We start from the raw sequence: 26,090 nt of genomic DNA, 5'->3' as shown, positions 1-26,090 counted from the left end.
ATGTACTTGCCATAGTAGGTGCTCTCATACTAGCTGACCACCTGCTGCTCAAGGTCTGTATTCAGTTCATAGGCAAGGCATTCACATTAGATTTTAAATAATGGCTGCCAATATAGATGCAATCTAGTTTGTGTAATCCAGAGCATCCAGATGTGCCTGTGTCCTGCTGGTGGATTATCAATAAATAAAGGAAGGAGCTTGTGAACTGGTCAGTTTAAACATACTTCTGATGCTGGTATGTTTTGCATGAAAAAAATAAAAATAAATCTGAGAGACCACAAACCTTATGTATTATCTTAAAAAACATCACAAGCAAACACTAAAGGATGACAGTTCATTCATTAGAACTGATTAAGAGCAATAAAGTGATTGGGTGAAGGAAACATGGCCAATATTCAGACAGAATAATGCTGTTATTTAGTTAGCAAAATAAATAAGTTAAACAATTTTATGCCCATATATTATTTTTTTGTTTTCATTTTTTATGTATGTAAAACATGACAAGAATTAACAATGGTGCTTAACGGGTCAGATTCATTAATGTTGTGCAAAAGACCAATAATCAGTTCACAGAAAAGCAATTCACAAAACAAACTATTAAAAAAGAATCAAAACTAAAACTGACAGCTAACAAATAAATTCACAATCTGTCTGCAGCGATTACTTCTTTAAATGTCCACAATCTCGAAGGAGTCTCTCCGGCTCTATTAAAGGCAATCATCCAGTAAAGTGTGGCAAGAAAACTGAAATATGAGAAGATCCTTATTCTGTCTATACAGAAATCTGTAAGTTTCTTCAGTCAAAACAGACCCTTGACCTGAGAAACGTACCGTGTTATTGGTAAGTTAAACAAAGGGGTGTTAGCAGAGGTGCCCGATTTTAAACTGTATGTATATATTGCTGAAAGCATCTGCTCATACTAATGAGGCATGGTTGTGATTCTCATACTCTGACTTGCGATGGGATACGACACCATCGGGGTGGTCGCATGGCTCATCGTGATGCCCGGCAGCGGTTGTGCCATCGAAACAGCCACCGGTGCTACCGAAACTGCAACAGGGGCCATGGAAACAGGTGGAGCCATGCCCTGGGCGATAGTCTGAGCGAGGGCGGCAGAGATGGGGTCAGGGTTCAGATGTGGAGGGGGTGCAGTAGGGGGCGCCGCATTGGTTGGAGGGGCGGTCGGAGCACCAGCTGGGGCCACCAGATCCTGCTGCGTGACGGGACGGGGCTGCAGACCTGCGCTGCTCAGAGTGGTGTGTGTCTGGGCGATGCCATGGTTGTAGGAGCTAACAGAACCAACAGGGGGCACCAGACTCTGCTCAGACTGAGCTGGGGTGGAGGACAGCGTCATCACTTTAGCCTGGCTCCGGAACTGAGCGTTCTGCTCCAGGAGAACCTCGTTGGTGGCTATGAGATTGGACACCTTGAGAAAAATAGGACATATGTGAGTTTTGGGAATTTCACTTGGAACCCTAGAGACATTTAGGACTTTGTTACAGGTTTCCTACATTAAAAAAAAAAAAAAGGTTCTGTCACTGATTTCTGAAGTACAATTTAGAGATGATTTGCATGTTTTGTTTGCATGCAGGATTTATAATGCAAAGGACGGGGGTCAATTGTATAATGCTTCTAAAATACTTAGAATTGAAAGAGGTCATCCATAAACTCGGTCATCATTTATTCGTGCTCAAATCATTCAAAATTTGTTTTGTTTTTGTCATCTGTGGAACATAAAAGATGATATGTTGCAGAATGTGCAGAATTTAAAAAGCAAAGTCAAAGATGGAACTGTTAATCTCCAAAATCTCCACAAGAAAATAAATTAATAATAATAATAATAATAAGGATGCATTATATATCTGTACCATATTAGTATCAGTTAAAATCCGAGATTTTTATATATATTTTATTGAATATTTAATAATGCATGCCTAATAAAGATTATTTTTATCATCATCTAACGCTCATCAAAAAAAAAAAAAAAAAACTCCTGCAGCATTTAAAACTAATAACATTGATCATTTAGACAAAATAGTACAGAATTGTAATATAGGTGCCTCCCTGCAAAAAAGCTGTGTTGTTATTGTTAACTAAAATGAAAAACTATTAAAAATAATTTTCGTTTAGAAATAAAATAAACTAAATAAAAATATATGTATTTAAAAGTACAAAAAAAAACCTACAACAGAAATAAAAAGAAAATGAATAAAATGATCGAAATTACTAAAACTGAAATTATAAACTAAAATATTGTTATAAAAATAATATATATATATATATATATATATATATATATATATATATATATATATATATATATATATATATATATATATATATATATATATATATATATATTTTTTTTTTTTTAATAAGATAATGGCGTTTTTTAAGGATTAAAAATAATTGATTTTAGAGTTTGACAATGAACACATTGCAATCAATGCTTGGGAGGACCCACATAAATTAGAAAAAATGCTTTACAGGTTTTGAAATAATTTCTAAACATTAAACTGACTAAACATTGACTGTCAGTCTTTATTCGCCTGTTTCTCATTAGAATTAATTAAAGTAAATAGTGTAAATAGTGCGCAAGTGGAATTAAAAACTGGTTAGTGTCTTCTGTTAGTTATCAAAACATTAAAAAACGATCTGAGCAACTATGTTACAACTAACCACATACTCCCCTATATCATTTTGCAGTCCCAAACCCAAATATCATCTGTTGTATTCCACTGAAGGAAGGAAGGTTTGGAACAACATGAGGGTGAGTAAATGAGTACATTTAACACCTGTTCACCTGTTTCTTAAGCTCCTCCACTCTTTTCCTCAGGAGGGAGTTCTCCTCTTCTAGTAAGCGGTACTCTAACGGTCGGGTCGCCAGAGTGGTCTGAAGCCCCAGGTCATAATGTCCACCGGCGGTCCCATCAGTCAACCGAAGCCCATCCAAACGGCGTCTCTTCAGCTGGAAGGCTGTGTGGTCGACAGGCACCTCCACCGGCCCTGCTTCAAACATACCATTCTCGAACAGAGGGTCGTAGATGGAGCAAGGGCCCCTGTCGTAGCGCCGATGTCCCGCCGTCCCCATCGACATGCAGACACTCATCGAGCCCCCGCCTCCCCCCGACATGCCCTGGTCTCTGCAGCTGCCAATACTAGGACATGCCATTCCCATGTAGTTCCCGACACTACCACCAACGAGGCCAGACATCCCGCCACAGGCACTGCCAACACCTCCTGCTCCACCACCGGCGGGGTTCACCATCCCGCTAACGCCACCGGTGACACCCATCATGCAACCGACTCCACCCCGAGGTGGGGCCTCGTATTCATAATCTTTCCTGACGTGACGGAACTTGCACTTGTTGCCCCGCTGGCACTCTCCTTTCAGGTAGTCCCTACAAATGGGCACCTCACCACGGCTCAACGGGAGATCGGTCGGAGACAATCCCAACCCGGCTGCCACCTTCCCTCTGAGCCGAAGTGGAAGCTCTCCCGTTTTCTTATAATAATCCTCGTCCTCCTTCGAGCCGTGCACGAATCTGCAATTGGTGCGCACGCACTCTTTGTTCTGATGGTCGTGGCAGAAGATGAACTCATTCTTTTGCACACCCAAATCAGGAACCTCATTGAAGTCTGGATGGCGGAAGCGGCAGCGCTTTCCACGCTTACACACGTTCCGCAAAAAGTCCCGGCAAACGCCATCCAGTCCCAAACCGGAGCTGAAAGCCCCGTTTCCTAAAGCGCCACCACCTCCCATGGCCCCGGGACCTCCGTTACTCCCCGTGCAGCCCGCTGAGCCGCTCACCCCTGTCACTCTACTCTCTCCACCCGTCCCAGACCCTCCCTCGTCCCCGACCCCAGTGCCCACCCCAGTCCCACCTCCACCACCGCCTGCCAGGTAGGTGCTATCCCGGTCAGGCATGGCGCTCGGCCCAGCGGGAGTAGAACGCTGCGCTCATGTGGGTGACGGAGAGGTGGAGGTCTTACAAGTGTTTAGAGTTATAGTGCAAGAAGGAGAAGCGCTCAGACTGAAGACAGATGCAGATCACAGATCCACCTGTGAATATAACACCAACACAAATATATTTTATTCCAGAAGTATCATTATATAACTGCATTAATAATTTAAAACAATGAATAATAAACTTTCTACTACATGTTTACTTTGAATATAAAGCAGCACAACTGTTTACAACACAGTTAAAAAAAATGTTTCTTGAGTAGTAAATCAGCATTATACAATTGGAAGATCATGTGACACTGAAGACTGGAGTAATGATGCTGAAAATTTTGCTTTGCATCAGAGGAATACATTTCATTTCATAATATATTTAAATATACATGCATTCATGATAAAATAAATATTTTAAATAAAATATATAACCTCTAATTGTGTTTGATTTTGAATTTAAAAATAATTTCATTTTATTATTTAATATATCTTTAGCTTTTCATTGACTTATGAAACACTACTCTAAATATAAGTATCTGCGTTGATCATTACAGGAAAAACTGACCATCGCTTACAACAAATTTTAAATGCATCATTGCAGTGTTTGGGGGGCAGCAGTTTTATGTCTATTCAACTTTTCCGCATTAAATTAAGCCCAAATTGCATCACATAGGGACATTGCATCACTTCTGTTGAGTAGAGCATTTTAGACTTTGGCATGCCATAAATATTTAGCTATTGAAACTGTTTTACTTTTTAAAATAAAGTCTTGAAAAGTCTCATTGAACACCAAAAAGACATTTTAATGCTAATATATTATAACGTATTATGCAGTTCAATAAAAAAAAATACAATAATATTGTTACGGTTTTCATTTAAGTAACATGGTACATTAGTTTATGATAATGCATCCATAAAAAGTACTGAAACAGCACCATGGTAAAATGATAGCATTACATGGCAATAACATGGCACTTAATTGTATGTACATTGGAATTTACCTGGAATTAAATAAAAGAGTGCAAAAAAAAAAAAAAAAAAAACTTAAACACCATTAAAAAAATACAATGCATTATCAATGAGAATGCAATCTTCAGCCTGGTATATATTTTAGAAGATTACATAGTTATATGCAATAATTGTAATATATATTTTTTTACTAATACACCAAAGTGTTGTCAAATTTCTGGGGCGCCAAATAACGCATTTTAACAACAGATACAGCAAATGAGACATACAGTCTTACATAATTAACTAGGTATTGTTAAGGTGTTCGTTTGTACATTATCCAGACTAAATATACAATATCCAGTACTTGATCCATATCACACAAACATGCTGTCCACGCTCAGGCTCGCGAGCACAGAGGCCTCCTAAAGGCACATGCACAGAAAGCAACTGATAACTAGTATTAAAAAAAACCTCACCCAGAGTACACAAGCAGTCGTATCAGTGAGAATGAAAGAAACTGCGTTTATACGACATTACGAATCATTCGCATTATACATTGGCCGTGAGAAGGCTTACATTATAACAGAAGTTGGTCCGTCAACAACAACTTCCGCTTTCTTGTTCATAGCACTTCCTGTGCAGTAGAACACTGGGAAAACGCACGTCAAAATAAAAGACCTCAAAACTAAACCCAAAAATACTGTGGAGATCTCCTGGTACAATGATGATGGCATCAATATGGCACACCAATGTAGTTTCAAAATTACTATGGTATGAGAAAGATAAAATTAAAAAACGAACCATTATTGAAGTATCATTCCATTAATAAAATACAAGGATATAAGGTATAAAGCAAATGTGAGCATGTGGTTTCTCCTAAAGGTCAAAAGTACAAACAACATTTTGTTTAATCAACATCATAGAAAAAAAGTTTTTAAAGATAAAAATTAAAACGTTTCTTTAAAGAAAACTTTGAAAATGCCTTGGGGGAAAAAACTATTTTAGACATGACTTTGGCATAACATTACTGCTATATTGGGATTAAATTCAGAGGTTTTAATTTTTCATTTATGTAATTAAAACATAGTAAAACATCCATAATTTCATGTTAAACAAAATAGGGGAAACATGTTGACAAGATCAGGTTTCAACATTTATTTTCATAAACGAGCGTCAATAAATCACTACAGCATGATGGCTGTCAATAGTTTATTTGTGTATTAATAAGAACATCAGACATCAGTGTTCATATCTGATAATCTCATAAAGATTCAGTTGTAGAGGAGGAATGAAGGGGGAACATAACCTGTAAAGAAAGAAGTAAAAAGTCCAAGTCAGTGACACCACAGGTATATTCAGCAAAAAGTGTAACTAACATCACCTTACTTTTACCAGTTGATTAACCACTGCACATTAACAATTAAGAATTACAATCAAACCTGTCTATAAAAACCTTCAGAATATAAATGAGAATAAAACTAACAGTATACAGTGTATAGTAATAAGAGCTAATGAAGTGGAGGCTTGGACATTGAGAAAATGGCCTTTGCATATATGTCATCAAATTTTAATCTACAAATGCAAATAGAAATTGTTTTATAAAAAAATGTGCATTTTGAATGTTTTCTATACACTTGGCAAAAAGAGTAGTTTATTAAAAGCCAAACAGCCCAAAAACTGACCAGTGAATGAAAAAAAAAAAGTCATAGTTATAGTCAGGGACATAACTCTAGTATTTTTGAATGAACACCTCTCACTTTTGGACCATTTAAAACGTTTATTTTAGCCAAAGATGGTTAAAAAGTGTACTTAAATTATGTATTTAGAGTTTCAAGATAAATGCATATATTATGAATTGTATTATTTATTACAAATAATAATAATAATAATAATATTATATGCAACTGAAGGGCCACTCACAAGACAGTGGTTTATTTTCCAGTGGGTCTGACACTTTCAAAAACACCAGCTTCCCTCATGGCACTGAACTCCTTCATCGAATCGTAACGTTTGTAGAAGTCAGCATAAGCCTGTTTCCTGGGTTCTGTTACTGTGTACTGCAGAAAGACACAAAAAGTGTTTCTCAGATTCAAGAAAAATGGTCCAAGGTATTTTGCAAAAAACAAAAGATTCATTAAAGATGGGATGCAACCAAATATCCAAGACTACAAATCATCTAAGGAAAACTAATTTGAATGATTTTTGAGGTTATGTCACGACAAAAAGTGCTTTTGAAACCTTTTGACAAGAGGAAGAGATGAAGTACCAATGATAATTTTGAAAAGCCATGAAGACCACAAAGGTCAACTATAGTGCACATAATCATAAAAAAAAAAAAACAGCATACACTGATTTATCAGCACACTTTCACTAACCTTGAAGCCGGCTGCTGCCACAAGGGAAAGACCGAAGGCGATGGGCAAATGAAACCTCAAACGCTTGGCAAGAAGGCCTCTCATCGCTGGCTTTACAAGAGACATTGTTTACTTCTAGAAAGAGAAGACAATAATAAAGGGCATTAATAAAAGAAACTTCATGAACCGATGTATTAGTGCTACGTGCTGTTCCGACCATCACACATGGATGTCTGACATTCAACACAACCAAACGAAGAACCTCAATTGCATTATATAATAACATTCAGATATATGAAACTCCATCTTTGCTTTAAAATCGTGCTCTTCTGTTCAACTTTTTAGGATTAACGTTATAGCTGATATGGAATTTGCATATTATTTTTGTAGAGGTGAAAAAAGCGCGTGCAAACGCACAGCAGAGCTTTCTTTTATTTTAAATATGACATTTCAAATACACGTTAGCTTAATATCAGCAGGTGAGTGCACTTTGACACATAAATGTTTAGCGGACACGAAGTTAGCAAGCAACGACGACAAGCGGCGAGACGTACCTCAAGAACGAGGCACGTTTAGCTAAGATAAACCAATTCCTATATATTGTTTAAACATACCAGTGATATTATTATAGTTCATGCTAATTTCAGCAAAGAAATTTTGCAAGTGTATAGCAAACTCGATATTTACCGTTTAATTCACGACCTTCAGCACTTACGTCCGGTTTCTCGGAAAGGAAGGCGTTTGTGCGGGACCAAACTACGGAATCAGACGAGGGACAAATACAGTAGGGTCGAGTCAGACCAACAAAGGACAGCAATGCCATAACAAAGGAAACAAAAAGGAATAATAATAATAATAATAAAAAAACAGGATAATTAATGTTTTTATTTGCTGGAAACATTATGCGTTTTAGAGCAAAGCATTACATTTGATAAAACATCTCAACTTCTTTGATAAATAGCAACCACGCATTAAATTCATAGTAGTAATAATAATAATAAAAAAGAAATTAGACTTCAGTGGTTAACTTTAATGAAGAAAAAAACTTTACAAAAAATGTAAAATGTATATTTAAAAAAAAAAGATGTACAAAATATTGTCTTGTACTTTATTAAATAAAATATTAAATATATATATATTTATATATACTTTATAAATTGCACTTGTAGTTGTATATTATTAAAAAAGAAAAATTAAACGAAAAGACAACTGATGCGTTAAAATATTGAATTATTGGGGTGTTAGGAACATCTGGCAACACACACCTTGGATTTCCATAGAGGGAAGCCGACAGTCGTTTGGCACTGGTTCAGTGTTGCCATATATCCTTGTAATTTTTAGTGCCGTTTCCCTCGTTACCTTGACACTGCATGTTACGTGATTTTCTCGCAGGACCTAGCAACCCTGTATTGGGTTACAATCACCCATCTTGATATTCAAATAGCAGCAGCACCGGAGATCGACAGCCGCTTCAGTCGTGTAGTAGGTGAAGCGGATCTTTTAGCTTGTTCTAGAACGAGGACTGACTAGCTCTCTCATGTTACTTTAGATCACAGTGCAACAACTGGTCACTTTAAGCAAGCGAAGCTGGGCGCTCACTAAAGCCCTTCCTTCAGTATTTACTTTCCGGGTTTTCAACTTCAGACGTCGATTCTACCGCAGTAGCTCCGTTATATTGTAAGTTTAGAGCTATCACAACAATTTTGCTGCCAGTGTGTGATATTGATGTAACACTGCTAAACTAAGTTAACAGCATTTATGGTCACACTGCCTTTGATCGTTCCAGTGTCATCATGCCTCAGAAGCGTCGCTCGCATTCATGGACGGAGCTCAAACAAGCCGGTAACGAGCGCTTCAGAGCCGGTCAGTACGGAGAAGCTGTGAACTTCTACAGCCAGTCCATCCAGCTGCTGGAGAAGTCTGGTAAGGGCGGTCAAATATAGTCAAAATACAACTATCACAGAGGTAAACACCATCGTTACACTATTACCACTTAGCCAAAGTTTACATATTTCGTTGTTTTATGGTATTCTTCGAATACATTTCAGTACCATGTGTGGACTGTTTCAGGGGGTTTCGAAATGGGGTCCAGGGATCCCCAAATGAGCACTAGGGGGGTCAGTGTATACATAAATAATACATCTAATAATAATACTAGTAAGTGCAGCGAGTAGAAAAGGTTTGTATTGTGTAATATAGAAAATATTTTCAAATATTATTTGACACATTCTAAGTGATAAACTATGTAACTTCCACATATTAAATTTTTTAATAATAAAGATGAAAAATGCACGAAAAATTGTCAGGTTAACATTAAGGAACTATATATATATATATATATATATATATATATATATATATATATATGTATATATAATATATAAATAGTGAGAGAGAGAGAAATTATACATTTAATAGCACAACACTGTAGTGAGTAGCAAAAATGTCATATTACATAATAGAAAATATTTTCCAAATCAAAATATACACATTTATAGGATTAATTAATCCCATGCATTAATATTATATCCTTTATTATCTGACAGAACCCGTGATGGAATCTGATGATAACATCATGGTACTGTCATATCCTAAGAATACCATAGAGATTCCATATTTAATATGTTTTTAAATGAGTAACAAGAGGGCAATCATCCCAAACAGGAATATATGAATGTTACAGAGCAACTAGTTTTAAAACAGTTCCTTAGACTATAATAGATGTAAATAAGGCCGTGGTGCTATTGTAAATAAAAGCACATCAGTGTAACTAATCTGTTTGCAGGTCAGAAGAACAAGGAGGAACTGGGTATTCTGTACTCCAACAGGGCCGCCAGTTACCTGAAAAATGGAAACTGCAGTGAATGCATTAAAGACTGCACAAGGTAAGTGCAACAAACAGCGGGTGCAAAAATGTATAAAGTGATAATGTTCAGTGTTAATAATCTTAAAGGGGTCCTATAATGCTCTTCTACAATGTCTTGATTTTGTTTTGGGGTGTTATAAAACAGGCTCTCATAACTAAGTCGTTCAAAAAAAAAAAAAAATATTTTTCACATATTTTACATTTATTACAACACCTCTCTCTTTAGTCTGGCATGAACTGCTCGAATAGTTCCTGTATCTAAAGAATACGCCTTCTGAAATACAAAATGTGTTGTGGTGGTTAGCTGGGCCAGCCTGTGTTGTGATTGACAGCACTCTGCACCTGGTCAGGAAATGTCATGTCCCTTAAGTACCATAGTCGCCGAGCTTTAGTTGTAAATATTCCGTCAAAAACCAATCAATTTGAGCGGGATTTAAACCTGGATGATTGTAACCACTCTAAGTTTGTCTATCTTGGGAAAGCTAGCATGTCTCCAGCATAGTGATAACACTCGTTACTTTTTCTAGTGCAACTCAACCGGGTCTCATCTCCTTCGTCAATATTTTTGACATCACAAATCCTGGAAAATACGCGTTGTAGTCCAAACGAGTCGTTCGTTAAAATCTAAATACATTTCTGTTAAATAAAATATCTTCTTTTGAATAGGACTTTGTAACTTTGCAGACCTTTTTTTATGCTCAAACAGCAACATTACAGACTAAAGTTAAAAGTGAAAGAGCATAATAGCACCCCTTTAATACTTACCTTTCAGGTCTCTTGAATTGGTTCCGTTTGGATTTAAAGCTCTGCTTCGCCGGGCGTCAGCTTTTGAAGCTTTGGAGAGATACAGACAGGCTTATGTGGACTACAAAACTGTGTTACAGATAGACTGGAACATACCGGCAGCTCACGATGGCGTCAACAGGTAATTCTGCATGAACAGGAACCAGAATAATGCATGTTTATAAAGAATGCACTGATCAACTGTATAATGTGGTAATACACAAAATATAACACAAACCCAAAGAATAAAATGTTCATTTGTGAGCACAAGGATACAAAAATGTACCATATAACACATCTTTCCTTGCCTTCAGAATGACCAAGACTTTGACAGATACAGACGGACCATCTTGGAGAGAGAAACTGCCTCCGATTCCCTCCGTTCCGATGTCTGTGAAAGAAAGCATGGCACAAGCCACCAGCTCGGCCTCCAGCCCACAACAAAACAGCATGATCGACAACAAGAAAAAAGGTATTTACCTGTGCCGTACTGAGCGGAGCCATCATGCTTCACTTCAGCACTTGATTTTCACTTTTTTTATTCAAAGCACCAGGACCTGAAGCTGCTAAAAAAGCCAAGACTCTAAAGGAAGAAGGCAATGCGTTTGTGAAGAAAGGCGAACACAAGAAAGCCTTGGAGAAGTACACGCAGTCACTCAGTCAGGACCCCACAGAAGTCACCGCCTACACAAATCGGTAAGAAATGGTTCCTTTAATTATGCCGTTTCAGGGTTCCTATGGTTATTCAGTTCAAATAAAAGTCATGGACTTTAGGTTTGATAATGTGTGTAAATCAATGCTTCTTGTAGGGCTCTCTGCTACCTGTCATTAAAGATGTACAAAGAAGCTATTAGTGACTGTGATGAGGCTCTTCAATTGGATTCTGCCAACATTAAGGCGTTTTACCGACGTGCCCAGGCAAACAAGGAACTCAAGGTAAGTTTATTTCTGAATCATTGTCTTAGTTAAAGGGGGCATGAACTGAGAAATCAAAATCTTTTGACATATAAAAGATTACTATAAAAACATCCTGTTAAGTTTCACAACTCAGAACAGCTTCTATTGAAGCCAATCTGCCAAAACGACAGCTTGTGAAATGTGCCACTTTGACATAATAGTGTGGCTAATCCCTGCCTCCTCAGAAGAGCATGGACGTCTACTTCTACATCACTGCCTGTTTAGCCCCGCCCACAAGCCACACACATAGTGTTAACGAGACAAACACAGGTCTATATAGACACCAAACAATAAAGATGCTCCGAAAACAACGCTGTGCAGTATCTGGCTTTGCATTGCCTTCCTTCTGATCTCAATATTAGGAAAGAGTGAATGAACTTTTTTTTTTATGAAGATCCAGATTAGTAAGAACTTCCATTGTTCACTACATTTGAACAAGGATATGTTTGCAAACAAGGTACAATTCAACGCAGGATTTTCAGAAAGATTGAAACTAAATAATGATGCTGTGCAAATAAATTGGATCCAACAGTAATGTCGCACCACACAAGTGGAGTAACTGTTTTTATTATGTGGTCTCTATTCCTTTTTCTGTTATTATAGATCAGTTGATATGTACTGAGTATTTATGCATTTCTAACCTAAATCACAGCTGTGTCCATCTATAAAGGCTGTCAAACTTTCACAACTGATAGCCAGTCATAGCAGTGGGTGTTTACAAAGTCTATGATCAGCCACGTTCATTCAAACACAGGGTAGTTAAAAACCGGACAGAAAATAAAAACTTAATACTTCTAAAGATGTTTTTTTCATGTAAAAATCTTGATAACATTATAAGCGGACCTCAGAGAACAGTACAAAAAGAAAGGCAGTTCATGACCTCTCAAGTAAAAACTGGTGGATTGTTTTATAAACTGTAATACATTTTCTTCTCTTAGAACAAGAAATCTTGTATTGAGGATCTCAACAGCGTGCTCAAAATTGAGCCAAACAACACGGTGGTGCAGAAACTACTGCAGGAAGTACAGATGAAATAAATGTGATTATAAAGTGAACACGAGGATACTTTCCCAAAGTGCCTCGAATTGATTTGCCTCTGCAATGTTTGCTACAGACTTTAGATATGCACATCATAATGTTATTTTAAAACAAGGAAAAGTGTTGATGTTCATGTAGGCACATTTGACCTTGTCTGTTGTTGTCATTAATAAGGTAATCAAGGCTCTTTCTGAAATGCCACCTTTGCGTCTTGAATCAAACTTGTTCTGGTAATTTACATTTGTCGATTTAATCAGTAATGATTCATATGTGACGTTGATTTAGCATGTGGTATTAGTGTGTTTTTCACGGCACACTAAACTCAATGGCTCTTTTTCAGACAAAAATGTAATTCCTTCTTCACTTTAGATTGACATCTCAGAAAGGCAGATAGTATTCGGGCTGCATTTTCTACTTAATGCTTATTTTTTGGCAAAGATGTTGTATTGTTGTGGATTAGTTCCTGTCAAAACCAATTAATGTTTATATACATTTGTAAAGACTTGGCACCTGTATTTATTGATGTTTCATATGCCATTTTGCATCAAGACAAAGTAAACAAGTCTTTATTTTATTTCTAGAAAGGAATGTGCAGTTACGCATCTGATAATTAAAAAAATGTTCAGGAATATTGTATTTTTTTTTTTTTATCCTGTAAACTGGCAGATGTAATGCTGTGATCAGTGATGATTTTTTTTTTTTTAAAGGAATTAGCCATACCAAAAATACATAAAACCGTAAATACTAGGTATACAGGTAGTATAACTGTGAAAGCAAAAATACATGCTATCAATTACCAATTTCAAATTTTTCCTCAGTTATCTGAACTGTAAGCATGCCTTTAATTGAATATAACTTTTACAAGCAAATTATTTTAATCACAGTAGTCAACTTCAAATGTTACTGTAAATGTTTTTTGTACAAAACAAAAAAACGTTTTCTGTTGCAATCAACCGAATGCCACAGATGATTGAATTTACTGAATAATTAAACCAAAAATTCTCTCACCATTAAGCCATTGAAGATTTAGATGAACATTTCTTTATCAGAACAGAATCAGAGAAAAGTTGCATTTCATCACTTGCTCGGCAGCGAAAGGGTGCCGTCAGAATGAGAGCCCAAATAGCTGATAAAGACCTCACAATAATCCACATGTAACCCACACCACTCCAGTCCATCAATTAACATCTTGTGAAACCAAAGCTGCATCCTTGTAATAAATCCATCAAGACATTTTTAACCTCACAATTACTTCTGGTTTAAAATCTTCTATTCATAATATTGCTTTCTCCAAATTAAAACATCATCTTGTGTGAATCATGAGAGAAATATGCACATATCTAGCACTGATAACTAGCAAAAAGTTCAAAACCGTTCTAAACAAATGTCAGTGGGATTTGAAGGACTTTAGACTCATTTTTTTTACCAGAAGCAATGGTTTAAAACACCATGATGGATTTGTTTCTTAAAAACATGCAGATTTTTGCATCACAAGACGTTATTTGATGGACTGGAGTGGATTACGGTGATGTTTCTTATCAGCTGTTTGGACTCTCATTCTGACGGCACCCATTCACTGCAGAGGATCCACTTGTGAGCAAGTGATGGAATGCTACATTTCTCCAAATCTGTTCCTGTGAACAAACAAACTCATCTACATATTATGGATGGCCTGAGAATGACTACATTTTCAACAAATTTGGTAAACCCTTCCCTTAAATTTGTATTGAACCTGGAACATTCCCTTAAATGCTTATTTAACTAGGCATACAAATGTACACTCCAATAAAATCTTTATAGGAGAGTGTGAAGACCTAGAGAACATACTTGTGTATTCTGAATTGAATGTACACCACTACGAAAAACAATACAGCGCAATTTGGAACTGATAAAACTTTTATTTCACTTTAAATTGTCTTTTACACTTTCCTGATTATAACATGTAAGGTGAAACTAGAACTGTTTTAAAAGACATACACAAATCTAGTATTACGTCAATAACCAGGTTGTATTTTTTTTTTTTGTCATTTTGTAATTGTTTTTTTCTTTTTCTTAAGCTAGTCTAAATTTTCACAACCACGTGCGCGCTAAGCAATGAAACCGTCACAGAAGCTAACTTTAGGCAGAATACTGGTCAGTAAAAACAAAGCAATTGGAGATACCAGATATACAGACAGGCTCGGCTCCACATTCACTACTGTATTTTTTGTAATCAAGCGTAGAATAACTGCCATTTGTTCAGCTAAGGGGAGAGAAAGAGAGAGATTTCGTCTTCAGTGCATGAACATAGTCTTCAGCTCGAGACAGATGAGTTCTACACCTAAGTGGAATGTTATGGTGATGTGACAAGGTATTGTGACACTGAGTGAGTGACTACTCCTATAAAAACTATTTGCCAAATCCAATCTCGGCTTGTGTTTCACAGACTTTGGGCCAAGACTTCAAAGCCTCCACTGGACTGCAGCACTTTCCTGCGCCATAATTCAAGTTAAATCCAGAATTTCTCAGTTGAACTGTTAAGGTCTTACAGAAATTCCTCTCTTAGCAGGAATGAAGAGTGGAGAAGTTTAAAGTCAGTCTACGGCCCCAAAACTCCTCCTGATTTACATGAAGAGGGAAACATCAAGCATCGACTTCTGTTTGTATAGTTTGTTTGTTGAATAACTTAAACATTTTTGCAAGCATTTAATTTTAGGACAAATTATATTTACCTCTAAAATGTTTACAATTGTACATCTTTATTAAATGGAAGTGCGGGCAATATTATGTCAAAGGGGAAAAAAAAAAGTAAATGTACAGAACAAACCAGGAAAATCGTTTACTGATGTCAAACAGCACCTTTATGTTGACTGCCTCATTGACAGAACATTAGGAAACTCTCCAGTTTGTTCACGAAAGGTCTGTAATCGTTAAACATCACACACTAATGGAATGTCTTTAACTTAAAACTGAAAAGACATGGAATTACAAACCTCGGGTCCCTTTTGTCGTCAGCAGTGTATGCAAAATTACGCATATGACAGCAATAATAGTAATGCATGTTAGTCAGTGTCACAATACAGCCTGTTTTCATCCCTTCTGTATGAGATCGCAACAGAATTGCACTGCTTTTTGTAACAAAACCATTCTGATTTCCATTAAGCACGAGTTATCCAGGAGGAAAAACTAAACATCACAGTGTTTGTTAAATTAATGGACAGTTTAATAGGCTTTTGAATAAAACCAGCCATCGCCAGTACACTATTGGAGAGAAGAGACAGAAGGGAAAAATGGTGTTGGGGGGTGGACACTATAATGTATTATATCCTGCTAGACCAGAGAATATATACCTTTTAAAAATGTTAGGGAGGATTTTACGAAGGGAAAAAAAGATGGAAATTGTTTCCACTATTCAACCATTTCCCCTCGTCTGGGGGAAAATACACAATCAGACATGTTTGAGACAAGTCAGCCTTGGAAAATCCAAACTTTTCCCTGCCGCTCGTGGCTTCAGGGGTACAAACTTATAGGTCAGGTACAATTCATGCTGCTCGTCATACAGAGAGGTGGATAAAGGGGAGGTGGATTGGATGGAGCAGGGAATTATGGGCTGTATGTGTGTAAGATAAAGAGTGTAGGTGGATTTAACAGTGAAGTGCAACGCCTTTAGTTCTCGCCCTCGCCAGCATCCGCTTCATCACCCTGGTTTTCTGATGTCCACAGCTGCAAAACAAATAAAAAAATTTAACATTATACAATGTTAAGGCTTCCAAGGGTCCAAAATTAACTTTATACCACACTGACCAATGGTGTAATATTTCTTCTTTTTTTAATTGCCTAAACTATATTGACAACTATTCTGCAGGTTTGATGAAGGTAAATTCAAGACATCGAAAGTTTAAAAATTCAACTTCCCACAGATCTCCATTACTTTGCAATTCATTTTACACCACTTCTACAATTCATCTTGAATGTTTCTTCTCATAACCACTAGAATATGGAAATAACTTTTACTGTACCTTCTGATCACATTGCAACAAAAAAAAGTTTCTCATCAAGATTTGTCTTGTTTTATTAAAAAATGAAGTGAGCGACCAACAACAAATATCATTCCACACTGACAGATGTGTTCTTTTAAGCAAAACTTATTTTAATTGTGTTTAATTTCTCAAAGAACATGACATCATTTTTTATTTGAATCTCAAGTAAATGCATCTTGATTTAAAAAATGTTAGATATTTGTTTTGGAATGCCTTTCATACTATAATATACTGAGGAAGATGTTCACATTTCTACATTTAATGCTGTGAACTGCAAGACTTCCTGCTGTGATTTAAGACCTTTTGATAAGACCTGAACTTGTGAAAAGGGTGAATTAAAGCTGCGGTAGGGAACTTTTGACGCTCTAGCGGTTAATAAACAGAACTGCTTGTGTCTTGCGGAAGAACATCGCAGCCGGAACTACTTCTCTCTGTTTATGTCTGTTATTATGTCTGTTTATTATTTTGGGGTCTTTCTACAGGTATAAAAGCCAAAGTTGGCACTTACAGTGAGGTTGTCCCTTAGTAACTGCATGATCAGGGTGCTGTCTTTGTAAGAGTCCTCGTTTAAGGTGTCCAGCTCAGCAATTGCCTCATCGAAAGCCTAAGATGAAAGGAAATATGAGGGTAAGTTCTGTTGTCTTCCTGGTACACTGGAATCAAACACTATTTTTCAGTATAAACTCATTTAGTTTCACATTTCAAAATGCTTTTTGAAGATATTCATGGGATAAGAGTGTACCCGAAACAGAAAAAATGAAACAAGTTGTAGATGAACAGATCATTGTCTAACCGTCTTTGCCAAAGCGCAGGCCTGCTCCGGGGTGTTAAGGATTTCGTAGTAAAACACGGAGAAGTTCAGTGCTAGTCCCAGCCTGATGGGGTGTGTTGGCTGCATTTCCTTTTTGCTGATCTCAAATGCATCCTGGTAAGCCTTCTGAGAGTTGTCCACTGTGGCTGTAATTGGAGAGGAAACACAATCAAATTCATGGCCATCAACATCACAGCCTGAATGTTCTCATGCTTTGGCAAGCATATAACCATTTACTCTTAGGACTGGAATTTAAACTTCTGCATTATCAGTTGCATTCATTTCCTATTAGTCTTCTCCCTTTGAATAGATTTAACTGGATCATTTTTATTCAACAAACTTCTTGCTTTAAAGAAAATGAGCTCACTTCTCTTTGCTTCTCCGGATGCCACCTCGGACAGGTATCTGTAGTAGTCTCCTTTCATTTTCAGGTAGAAGACTTTGCTCTCTGCCTGGCTAGCATTGGGAATTAGGTACTTCTCCAGGAGACCCTGATAGAAAAGAGGTAAGACTGACATTAAGCTATGAACATTACTATTACAAATGAATGAAAAGCACTGACCATCAGAAAGAGGAAAAATAACTTTCTTAAAGGTAAAAAGTGAATTTTTTGATCCACCCTAATTGCATTTTACATACAAACAGTTTTATGTTACAAATAAAATTGATTCCTTTTGCTCTAAACGTAAAGTGGCCTGTCTTGCAGCCTACATAGACAGCATCCTAAGTGAAAACAAACATTAAGTTGTTGATTTCAACTAATTCATAAAAAGCTTTGCACCAGAAGCCCAATGATTTTGACAAAGGCAACGCAAGAGAAACAACACAGTACTCTAATAAGCTATATGTACACACATTGCACATTTTTGGAATTATAATTTTTGGCTAAAAAGAGCCACTCTTTAAATTCATGTGATATTTTAATGCTATAATGCCTTAAAATGTTGTAGCCCACTAGATTTTGAAACAGATCATCTAATATTGCATAACAGACATCATAATATTTCTACGTTTGAAATTAAGTAGGGCTTGCATAGACTAGTTGAGTAGTCGAGTGATTGACTAGATTTACCACTAGTCGGAGTTTGCAAATACGATGTGAATTCTGGTATTACAATATTGCATGTTGCTGTTAATTTCAATGACTTTATCTGTGTTGCGTGTAAAATTAAAATATGTAATAATTAGGGGTGTGCCCGAAGCTGAATACCTTATTGAGAATGGCATGGATAATGGCTTCAATATGAATAACAGATAAGGAATAATTCTGCATGAAAATTCGGCTGAGGCTGGCACAGTCTTGTGTTTGCTGGTTAACAAATGAGCCAGGGGATCAGTGCACTATTATACACAGACTTCTAAAGTCACGCAACAGAGTGTGAAGTGAATGTAAACTTTATGAATGAAAAGAGCACAAATCAAACATTGCATTGCTTTTGCCTCTCTGTGCATCTCTCAGAAATCAGAGCTTGGTAAGAGTAATATCACCTATAATACAACATAAATGTTTTATTATTTATATACATTTAAAACGCAATGATTTAAACCTTAGGCTACGATATGAAATGAACGAATGGAACAAGCACAGCGCGCTTACCAATCAAACAGCCGCACTGCGCATCTCAGTCTCTCAAAAACCAAACCAGTTCTCTCAAAAGAGTAGGCTAATAATACAGATACGTTTTCCACTTGGCCTACATGCTTGCATCTTTATCCTTTGCTGGTTTGCACAGACACATTTGTTTAGTGAAGTTCAAATAATGAAAATGTGTGCAAATACTGGCCGTTACATGAAAATTTTTATATGTAATGTCATAATTATAAAGTTTTTACAACTGACATATGTAAATATGCTGCATTAGGCTATGAATTAAGCATTTATTGATGAGAACTATTTAATGTCTTTTCATTTACAGTATTATGAACCACGAGTAGTTGAGAATTTTTTAAATAAGAAATCTACTAGCAGAAATCAGTAGTCGTGCAACCCCTAAAATTCAGCTGCAATTCTAAACCTAAAAATTAATAGCAAATTAAATTAGGTGGAATTTCTAGAACTGTCAATTTAATTGTCAAATATTTTCTTCACACGTCATGTCTCTCACCAGCACGTCGTTGCAGATTTCCTGAAGCTCGGCCTCGATCTTCTCACGGTATTCACGCGCCATCTGCTGTTTCTTCTCGTTGCCCTCTGTTTTCTGCTCGATGCTGGAAATCACGCGCCAGGAAGAGCGGCGGGCGCCCACCACGTTCTTGTAAGCCACGGAGAGCAGGTTGCGCTCTTCGTTGGAAAGCTCAACACCACCCTCTGTGACAGACTTCATGGAAGCAGCCATGTCATCATAGCGCTCGGCCTGCTCAGCGAGCTTTGCCTTCTGCACTAGGTCACTCTTGTCCATGATGCAGCTACAAAAGTAGGAGAAAATATTTAGTTCGATAACAAAATGCACATTGGAGAGTTGATTTTCCTTTTCCTATAGCCTGTACTAGGAATATAGTAAAATTAAGTCAGGTTAGGTGTCACTTAGTAGTGAGCTTCAAGCTGACCTCCTTTTGTTGTAAAGAGGTCAATTTTCAAGTTGGTGCCTATTTTCACCTGTACCAGATACTATTATTAAATTTGGTACTTATGGAGACTGAAGTCATACTGAAGACTACCCACAAATGATTATGTAAGAGGACCAATGCTTAGGCACAGCTATAAAGTTGCAGTCATTCAGCGACTGTCTCAGAGACTTTATACCAATTCATTACTGAATCAAAGTGAAAAACATAAGTAAAATCCCATTTGAGGTTATAACACTAATTGATGGTATGACAATACAAGAGGATTACCTGAAACCTTAAACAAAGCTTTGTCAAGACTGATTAGTTGACTAGTTGGCTTTGAGAAAAGTCAGTTTTGCACACTAAAATGGCATTCACACTGGTCTTCAAGTAAAATCACTTTAAATCCCACAACAATGCAACATAATGCCACGTTTGTGTTTTTCTTAACTTTTCTGTAACACTTTACAATAAGGTTCCATTAGTTAATGTATTAACTAACATGAAATACAATACAGTGGTTCATTGTTATTTCATGTTAATTCACAGTGCATTAATAAAAACAAGTACAACTTTTTATTTTACTAAAATGCATTAGTAAATGTTGAAATTTAACATTAAGATTTATAAATGCTGTATTAGTATTGTTCAATCTTAGTTCATGTTAACTAAAGTAGTTAACTAATGAATCTTACTGTACAGTGTTACCATTTTTTCTTTGAACTCTAAGATTCTCTGCTGATCAATCATCTTTTTGCTGTGACTAAAATTCGCCAGACTTGAACTTTGGTAAAATGTTTAATTTATTATTATTATTATATACTTCAAAAAAAAATTAAGTATGGGGGATTTATTGTGCCATATAATGCTTAAGAAAATATTAACATACATTTCTGCATCATGAATCGGGTTTATCTATAGATAATGGTATTAGTAGTGCTTAACCTTTTTTTTTTGGGGGGGGGGGGGGGGGGGGATTAGAATAAAGATATGCACTCCATAATGTTGTTTTACCTTGACAATAACTATTTCTGAGAAACAAAAACTTTATTAATAAAGATTTTTTTGCCATATAATGCTTATATATATATATATATATATATATATATATATATATATATATATATATATATATATATATATATATATATATATATATATATAAAGTGAAGATTACCATGCATTATATGTACTATAACCGCTGATCTATATAGATCAGTGACTATAACCCAGGTTTACCCATATGGTGTAATCAGTGGTAAACCTAAAAGACTAGTTTGGGTCAATAAATATGACCACCATAACATTTGTTTTACTTTGATTTTACATTGACAATTGTTCTCTGCACCAAATGGACAAATAATCAGGTCATTTTTAGCTCATACTGCACTGCTGCAGTGGTTTCAGGATTTCTGAAATATATAACCCAATTTAAAAAGTAGGTCAAAAACATTATTTCTAAAACGTATTATAACTGGTCAAAGTCTAAACCAAACCCACTTAGTTAGATCAACTATTCTAAAACCGTATATATAACCGGTTTCTGGATGCTGCTTAATATTACATTTATCCAACTGTCTGTGTTCTTTTGTGCAAGGTCATGGAATCCGACATGGCATCGGGATTCCAGCAGGCCACGATGGGAATTTCAACCCTGTCAGCTATCAAAACATAAGTGCCAACGCCCAGGGCGTCGATGTCTCCGCCTAAACCCGAACCACAGGTAACGGTGTCAGTCAGGCGAGTAAACACAGCCCGCACAGCTCCTGGTGACGAACATACACGTGTGAGCTTGCTAATCTTTTGACTAATGAGACCGAGGAGGGCTGGAGAACTAGTTTAAATGTGTAGTTTGAACGGTTAGTATATGACATAAGGGCTGGTGTCGAACTAGATTTATTTACATAGGCCCTCACGACGCGTCCTGTCGACCAGTCCGCCATCCTTTGACGCGGTTGTTTTGCGATTTAAACGATCCAACCCACAATATTATTTTAATTAATTAACTTGAACGCATTTAGGAATAGTGAAACTATAAACGTGAGCCGTTTTAAGCGCCTAACTTCACTAATACTGCACTGCAGTATATTCAAGGCTCGGGCTAACGGCGTTAGCCACCAATGCAACGCCCTCACTCGCGTTCCCGTGTGGAATTTAAACGGACGCGCTGATTATTCGCGCCAAATTAAATTTAACTGTTACTAACTGGATTTCATAAGCACGCGCTTTACTCCTCTGGTGTGTAATACTATTAACGTTAGCCGGTTAGCTTTCTCGACGGCCGGGTGTTGAATAGACGCGGGAGCCGCTAGCCATCGCTCCCGTTCGGATGAGGGTTGTTTCGCACGACGATATTTTGATTATTACACAATGAAAGTGCGGGAATCGCGCGCTCCTAATATAAATCGAACGTGATCGGAAATACATCGGCAATAATCGTTATTCATCGGCCGCCTCGGCCTAAGTCCTTGTACCCAGCCCCAAACCACAATAGACATCTTCCGCCATTGACAGTGATGAGGGGGGCTTACATGTGCAACAGTACAGCAAAATACATCTCTAACATTCATAATATTACCCGAGCGGCCGTAATGGGCAATGTAACTCACATTTAAATATATTTCGAGTCCTGATTTGTGTCTGTTAACGATGGGAGTATCAAGCTGTCCTCCGTTTCGCTGCTCGGGGTATTCAGGGCAGTACCACTTCCGCTTGCGCTGACACTTCCGCTTCCTCTAAACTCCCCCCTCCCCCCCGTAAGTATCCATGGTAACCGCTATGCGGGGTTTCCAACACAGTTTTACACGGTCACTCACGTCACAAGGACCATGGTAACCGAAGTAGTGCGTGACGTAGTTAGTCGCCATAGCAACCGTTGCCAGGCGGCGCTCGACAGCTCTGCTGAATTCGAAATGGAATGTTGAAAGATTATTAATAATGGCAACAACAGAAGATGATATTTACTCGTTCTCAGACTGTCTAATCACGCATATGATTCATCCTTTCTCCGGTGCAGCCGCATTATGGAGCATAGTTTTTGTAATGACCATTTCATTGCCATCTCTCATTTCTATTTTTCATTTTAATATCAGTAGTTTTTATTTTTGTCATAGCTATTACTTTTTCACACTAAAAATGGAGCTAAAAACAAGTTTTAAATTAATCATTAAAATAAAAAGAAGGCGAAAATTGTGTAAAATGATTTATAGAAATATTAAAATGTTAAATATCTGGTTTTCCTAATTTTATGTTATAACTTTTTTCTTTTTATACTAGCCTATATCTGCCCATGCAAAGACTTGCATAGGCTTTCTTTACATCTTAACAAATTTTCTTGATCTATTTGTTAAGTAAGATTCAACCTTTTCAATTTGTTGATGAAAAAAGAGGAGTTTATAATGTTCCAAAGAATATCTTGTGCTTTGATGGAAAAAGTTACATAATCAGTGTCATTAAATTGCTTATTTAATTAGTGACCTAGAAATCTTAAATATTTATTCCTTTTTTTACTATCTACGCTCATTCAACATCAACCGCAGCGCCATCAACAAATTCTCTAGAATTTTCTAGAATTATTTATTTAGCCTTTTGCATTTGTGAATGTACAATGATGGCTCATTATGAATGAACCATAATTCATTTTTTAAAAACAGGCCAAAGATAAAAGACAACCCATTTAAACAGGGTTTTTTAACACTGTCAGCGCTTGTGATACACAGAAGTCACCAGGAGGGTGTAGTGTAGATCTCTACAGTGACTCAGAGAGGTCAGTCTGGTATTGCTTTAGTTTAAATAAAATGTTTCTTTTTTACATGGGCTTTTATGACACAGCCGTAATAAAGCCGGCCGTTTTTGACCAAAACGGGAGCATTACTAAGATCACAGTCTACACCAATAGCAATTTGTTGCAGAAGTTGCTCCATGCAGGTAATCTCATTGCAGATAGTATTGCTTAAAGGCAAATGACATTTGTTAGTTTCTAGGCCATTTTTATAATTGGTATGACGTCAAGACACAATGATGACCTAACTAGGTTTTCTTTTGTTAAACAAAAATGCATAGCATTGCAACTTTGCATTGATAGGGCAGGTTTACTCCTGTAGGCTCCATGCATTATAATCAAGTGCTGAAGATTTTTTCCCTCAGTTTGTAGGCTCCCAGGTATTATGCCCCTTTAATGCCAAAGCTTTAAAAGGAAAACAGAATGTTTAATGCAATCAAAATAAACATACATAGAACTTTTGAGGGTGATGTTTCTGCATTGTGCCACAAACAGCTGGAATTTTCCACTGAACTGATTTTTTGTTTTTGTTTGTTTATATATTTTTGCATGCCCGCCTCCTCATATAAAAAGCTTTTCAGTCTTCAGTGTCAGAGTACTCATGCTCTTATACTCAGATCTTTCATTTTAAAGCACATGACTTGAAGCAAGACCTGAAGTTAAAAGCATAGCATATCAATTCCAATGATTTTCTGATTATCTGCAGCAAGAAAATCAATGGTTCTCTCAGGTAACCAACTAAGCATCAACTTCATTAATTTAGAATTGGAATTATCAGCATGACCTTTAAACTTTAAAACCCAGGTCACACAGAGTTAAATCGGAAGCACTCAAGCACACCTTGCTTGCTGGTGTGAATAATGTCCTTTTTGTAATTACCATGTTCTACTCATCCACCTATACAACAAATTAGAGCAACCAAATTTTGTGCATGAAGAATAACTAAATTGATTTTCTCAAGGTTTTGGGGGGGAAAAGCCTTATTGCTCAATTAAACAGATACAGCAATGAGTAAGAGTGTTTCATAAACCAATTTAAATCTTTTTTCAGAGGCGCTATATCATGTATGACTCAGACCCAAAATGAGGCTGGGTTATTTTGGGACAGCAAACCAGATGACTGAAAAAGACAGCATGAAGAACTGAACATGGTCATTATTATCATGAACACTCATTTATAATCTAAGCGTATCTTTAAATAAAATAAGCTAAAATACATTCTGAAGCCTATATCGTCTCAAATTTACAAACTATTTAATTTTTTTAAAATAAATGATACAAATGAAAAAACAAACTGTTATTCTGAATGCCTAAAATAAATTTCTTGAAATAAAACTTAAAAAAAAAAAATCCAGCACAAAAGAGGCTGCCGTATCGTTTCGAGTCTATGTTCCCTAATGGGACTTGAGAATAATATCTATAGCTGCGAGTCTCCAGGGAAATCTGTACAGACCTGCTTAAGGCATGTTCAAGCAGATTTATTTAAGCAATGGAAGCATGTATTGATGCTGACTTTGTCGCCTATTCATAAATCAAAGACATACACTGCTGTATGTGTTGTTGTTCTTTTTAATGAAAGCTCTGCACAAAAGCTAGCCTATATGACTGATGCAAGCATCATTATTATTTCTGTTTATACTTTAGGGTTAGAGACAACAGTGTTATTTTAGTATTAGTCATATACTATTATACTATTTATAAAAAATCTAATAGTTTTTATTTTTATATTTTAAGTTTCCAGTTAAATTTTTAGTAATTATGTTGTGTGATTTTGTAATTTTTTTTAGTTTTTCATATTTATAGCTTTAATTTCTTATTATTTTAGTTTGAGTAATTTTTGTACGCTACTGCAACATTTCTAATTTTCACTTTTTTTTCTTTAAAGGTGCAATGTGTAATATTTACAACGATCTATTTAAGAAATGCTATATAATATACATAACTATGTTTTTCGTGGGTGTATAAAAAACATACTTAATGAACCGTTATGTTTCTATTACTTTAATAGTGCTCTACACAGCGCGTT

The 26,090-nt window shown here is 36.5% G+C and overlaps 4 protein-coding genes and 1 long non-coding RNA gene across 6 annotated transcripts; 1 reads left to right on the top strand and 4 right to left on the bottom strand.

Annotated features, from left to right (window-relative positions):
- Window positions 1–268: 268 nt before the first annotated feature.
- On the bottom strand, window positions 269–5,902 carry LOC128015967 (zinc finger CCCH domain-containing protein 10). Of its 2 annotated transcripts, none has more exons than XM_052600243.1 (3): window positions 5,386–5,902; window positions 2,804–4,063; window positions 269–1,426 (listed from the first exon to the last, which is right to left on the bottom strand). In XM_052600243.1, the coding sequence occupies exons 2-3, from the start codon at window positions 3,926–3,928 to the stop codon at window positions 920–922; spliced, it is 1,632 nt and encodes a 543-aa protein (XP_052456203.1). In that variant the 5' UTR covers window positions 3,929–4,063; window positions 5,386–5,902; the 3' UTR covers window positions 269–919. The 2 variants fall into 2 exon arrangements, with proteins under 2 accessions (XP_052456203.1, XP_052456204.1); XM_052600244.1 differs by having other exon boundaries at window positions 5,486–5,902.
- A 202-nt stretch (window positions 5,903–6,104) lies between these two features.
- LOC128015971 (cytochrome c oxidase subunit 6C-1) lies at window positions 6,105–8,037 on the bottom strand. The gene is made up of 4 exons (XM_052600247.1): window positions 7,951–8,037; window positions 7,285–7,398; window positions 6,830–6,966; window positions 6,105–6,215 (listed from the first exon to the last, which is right to left on the bottom strand). Exons 2-3 carry the CDS (start codon window positions 7,387–7,389, stop codon window positions 6,841–6,843), a joined length of 231 nt encoding a protein of 76 aa, XP_052456207.1. The 5' UTR covers window positions 7,390–7,398; window positions 7,951–8,037; the 3' UTR covers window positions 6,105–6,215; window positions 6,830–6,840.
- A 518-nt stretch (window positions 8,038–8,555) lies between these two features.
- On the top strand, window positions 8,556–13,781 carry LOC128015969 (mitochondrial import receptor subunit TOM34). The gene is made up of 8 exons (XM_052600245.1): window positions 8,556–8,940; window positions 9,050–9,186; window positions 10,049–10,148; window positions 10,902–11,054; window positions 11,227–11,384; window positions 11,461–11,608; window positions 11,722–11,848; window positions 12,808–13,781. The coding sequence occupies exons 2-8, from the start codon at window positions 9,057–9,059 to the stop codon at window positions 12,904–12,906; spliced, it is 915 nt and encodes a 304-aa protein (XP_052456205.1). The 5' UTR covers window positions 8,556–8,940; window positions 9,050–9,056; the 3' UTR covers window positions 12,907–13,781.
- LOC128015972 (uncharacterized) lies at window positions 9,679–11,529 on the bottom strand. Its single transcript, XR_008184043.1, has 4 exons — window positions 11,393–11,529; window positions 11,199–11,303; window positions 10,895–11,060; window positions 9,679–10,104 (listed from the first exon to the last, which is right to left on the bottom strand). It is a non-coding gene; the product is annotated as an uncharacterized LOC128015972 (long non-coding RNA).
- A 1,004-nt stretch (window positions 13,782–14,785) lies between the features above and the next one.
- LOC128015970 (14-3-3 protein beta/alpha-A) lies at window positions 14,786–23,060 on the bottom strand. Its single transcript, XM_052600246.1, has 6 exons — window positions 22,894–23,060; window positions 19,843–20,143; window positions 18,105–18,228; window positions 17,720–17,883; window positions 17,435–17,530; window positions 14,786–16,609 (listed from the first exon to the last, which is right to left on the bottom strand). The coding sequence occupies exons 2-6, from the start codon at window positions 20,134–20,136 to the stop codon at window positions 16,553–16,555; spliced, it is 735 nt and encodes a 244-aa protein (XP_052456206.1). The 5' UTR covers window positions 20,137–20,143; window positions 22,894–23,060; the 3' UTR covers window positions 14,786–16,552.
- Window positions 23,061–26,090: the final 3,030 nt, after the last annotated feature.

This window comes from Carassius gibelio, chromosome A6 (assembly GCF_023724105.1).
Source record: "Carassius gibelio isolate Cgi1373 ecotype wild population from Czech Republic chromosome A6, carGib1.2-hapl.c, whole genome shotgun sequence".
Lineage (NCBI taxonomy): Eukaryota > Metazoa > Chordata > Actinopteri > Cypriniformes > Cyprinidae > Carassius > Carassius gibelio.
Note: the sequence above shows the minus strand (reverse complement) of the source record. Positions and strands in the feature narration are given on the sequence as shown.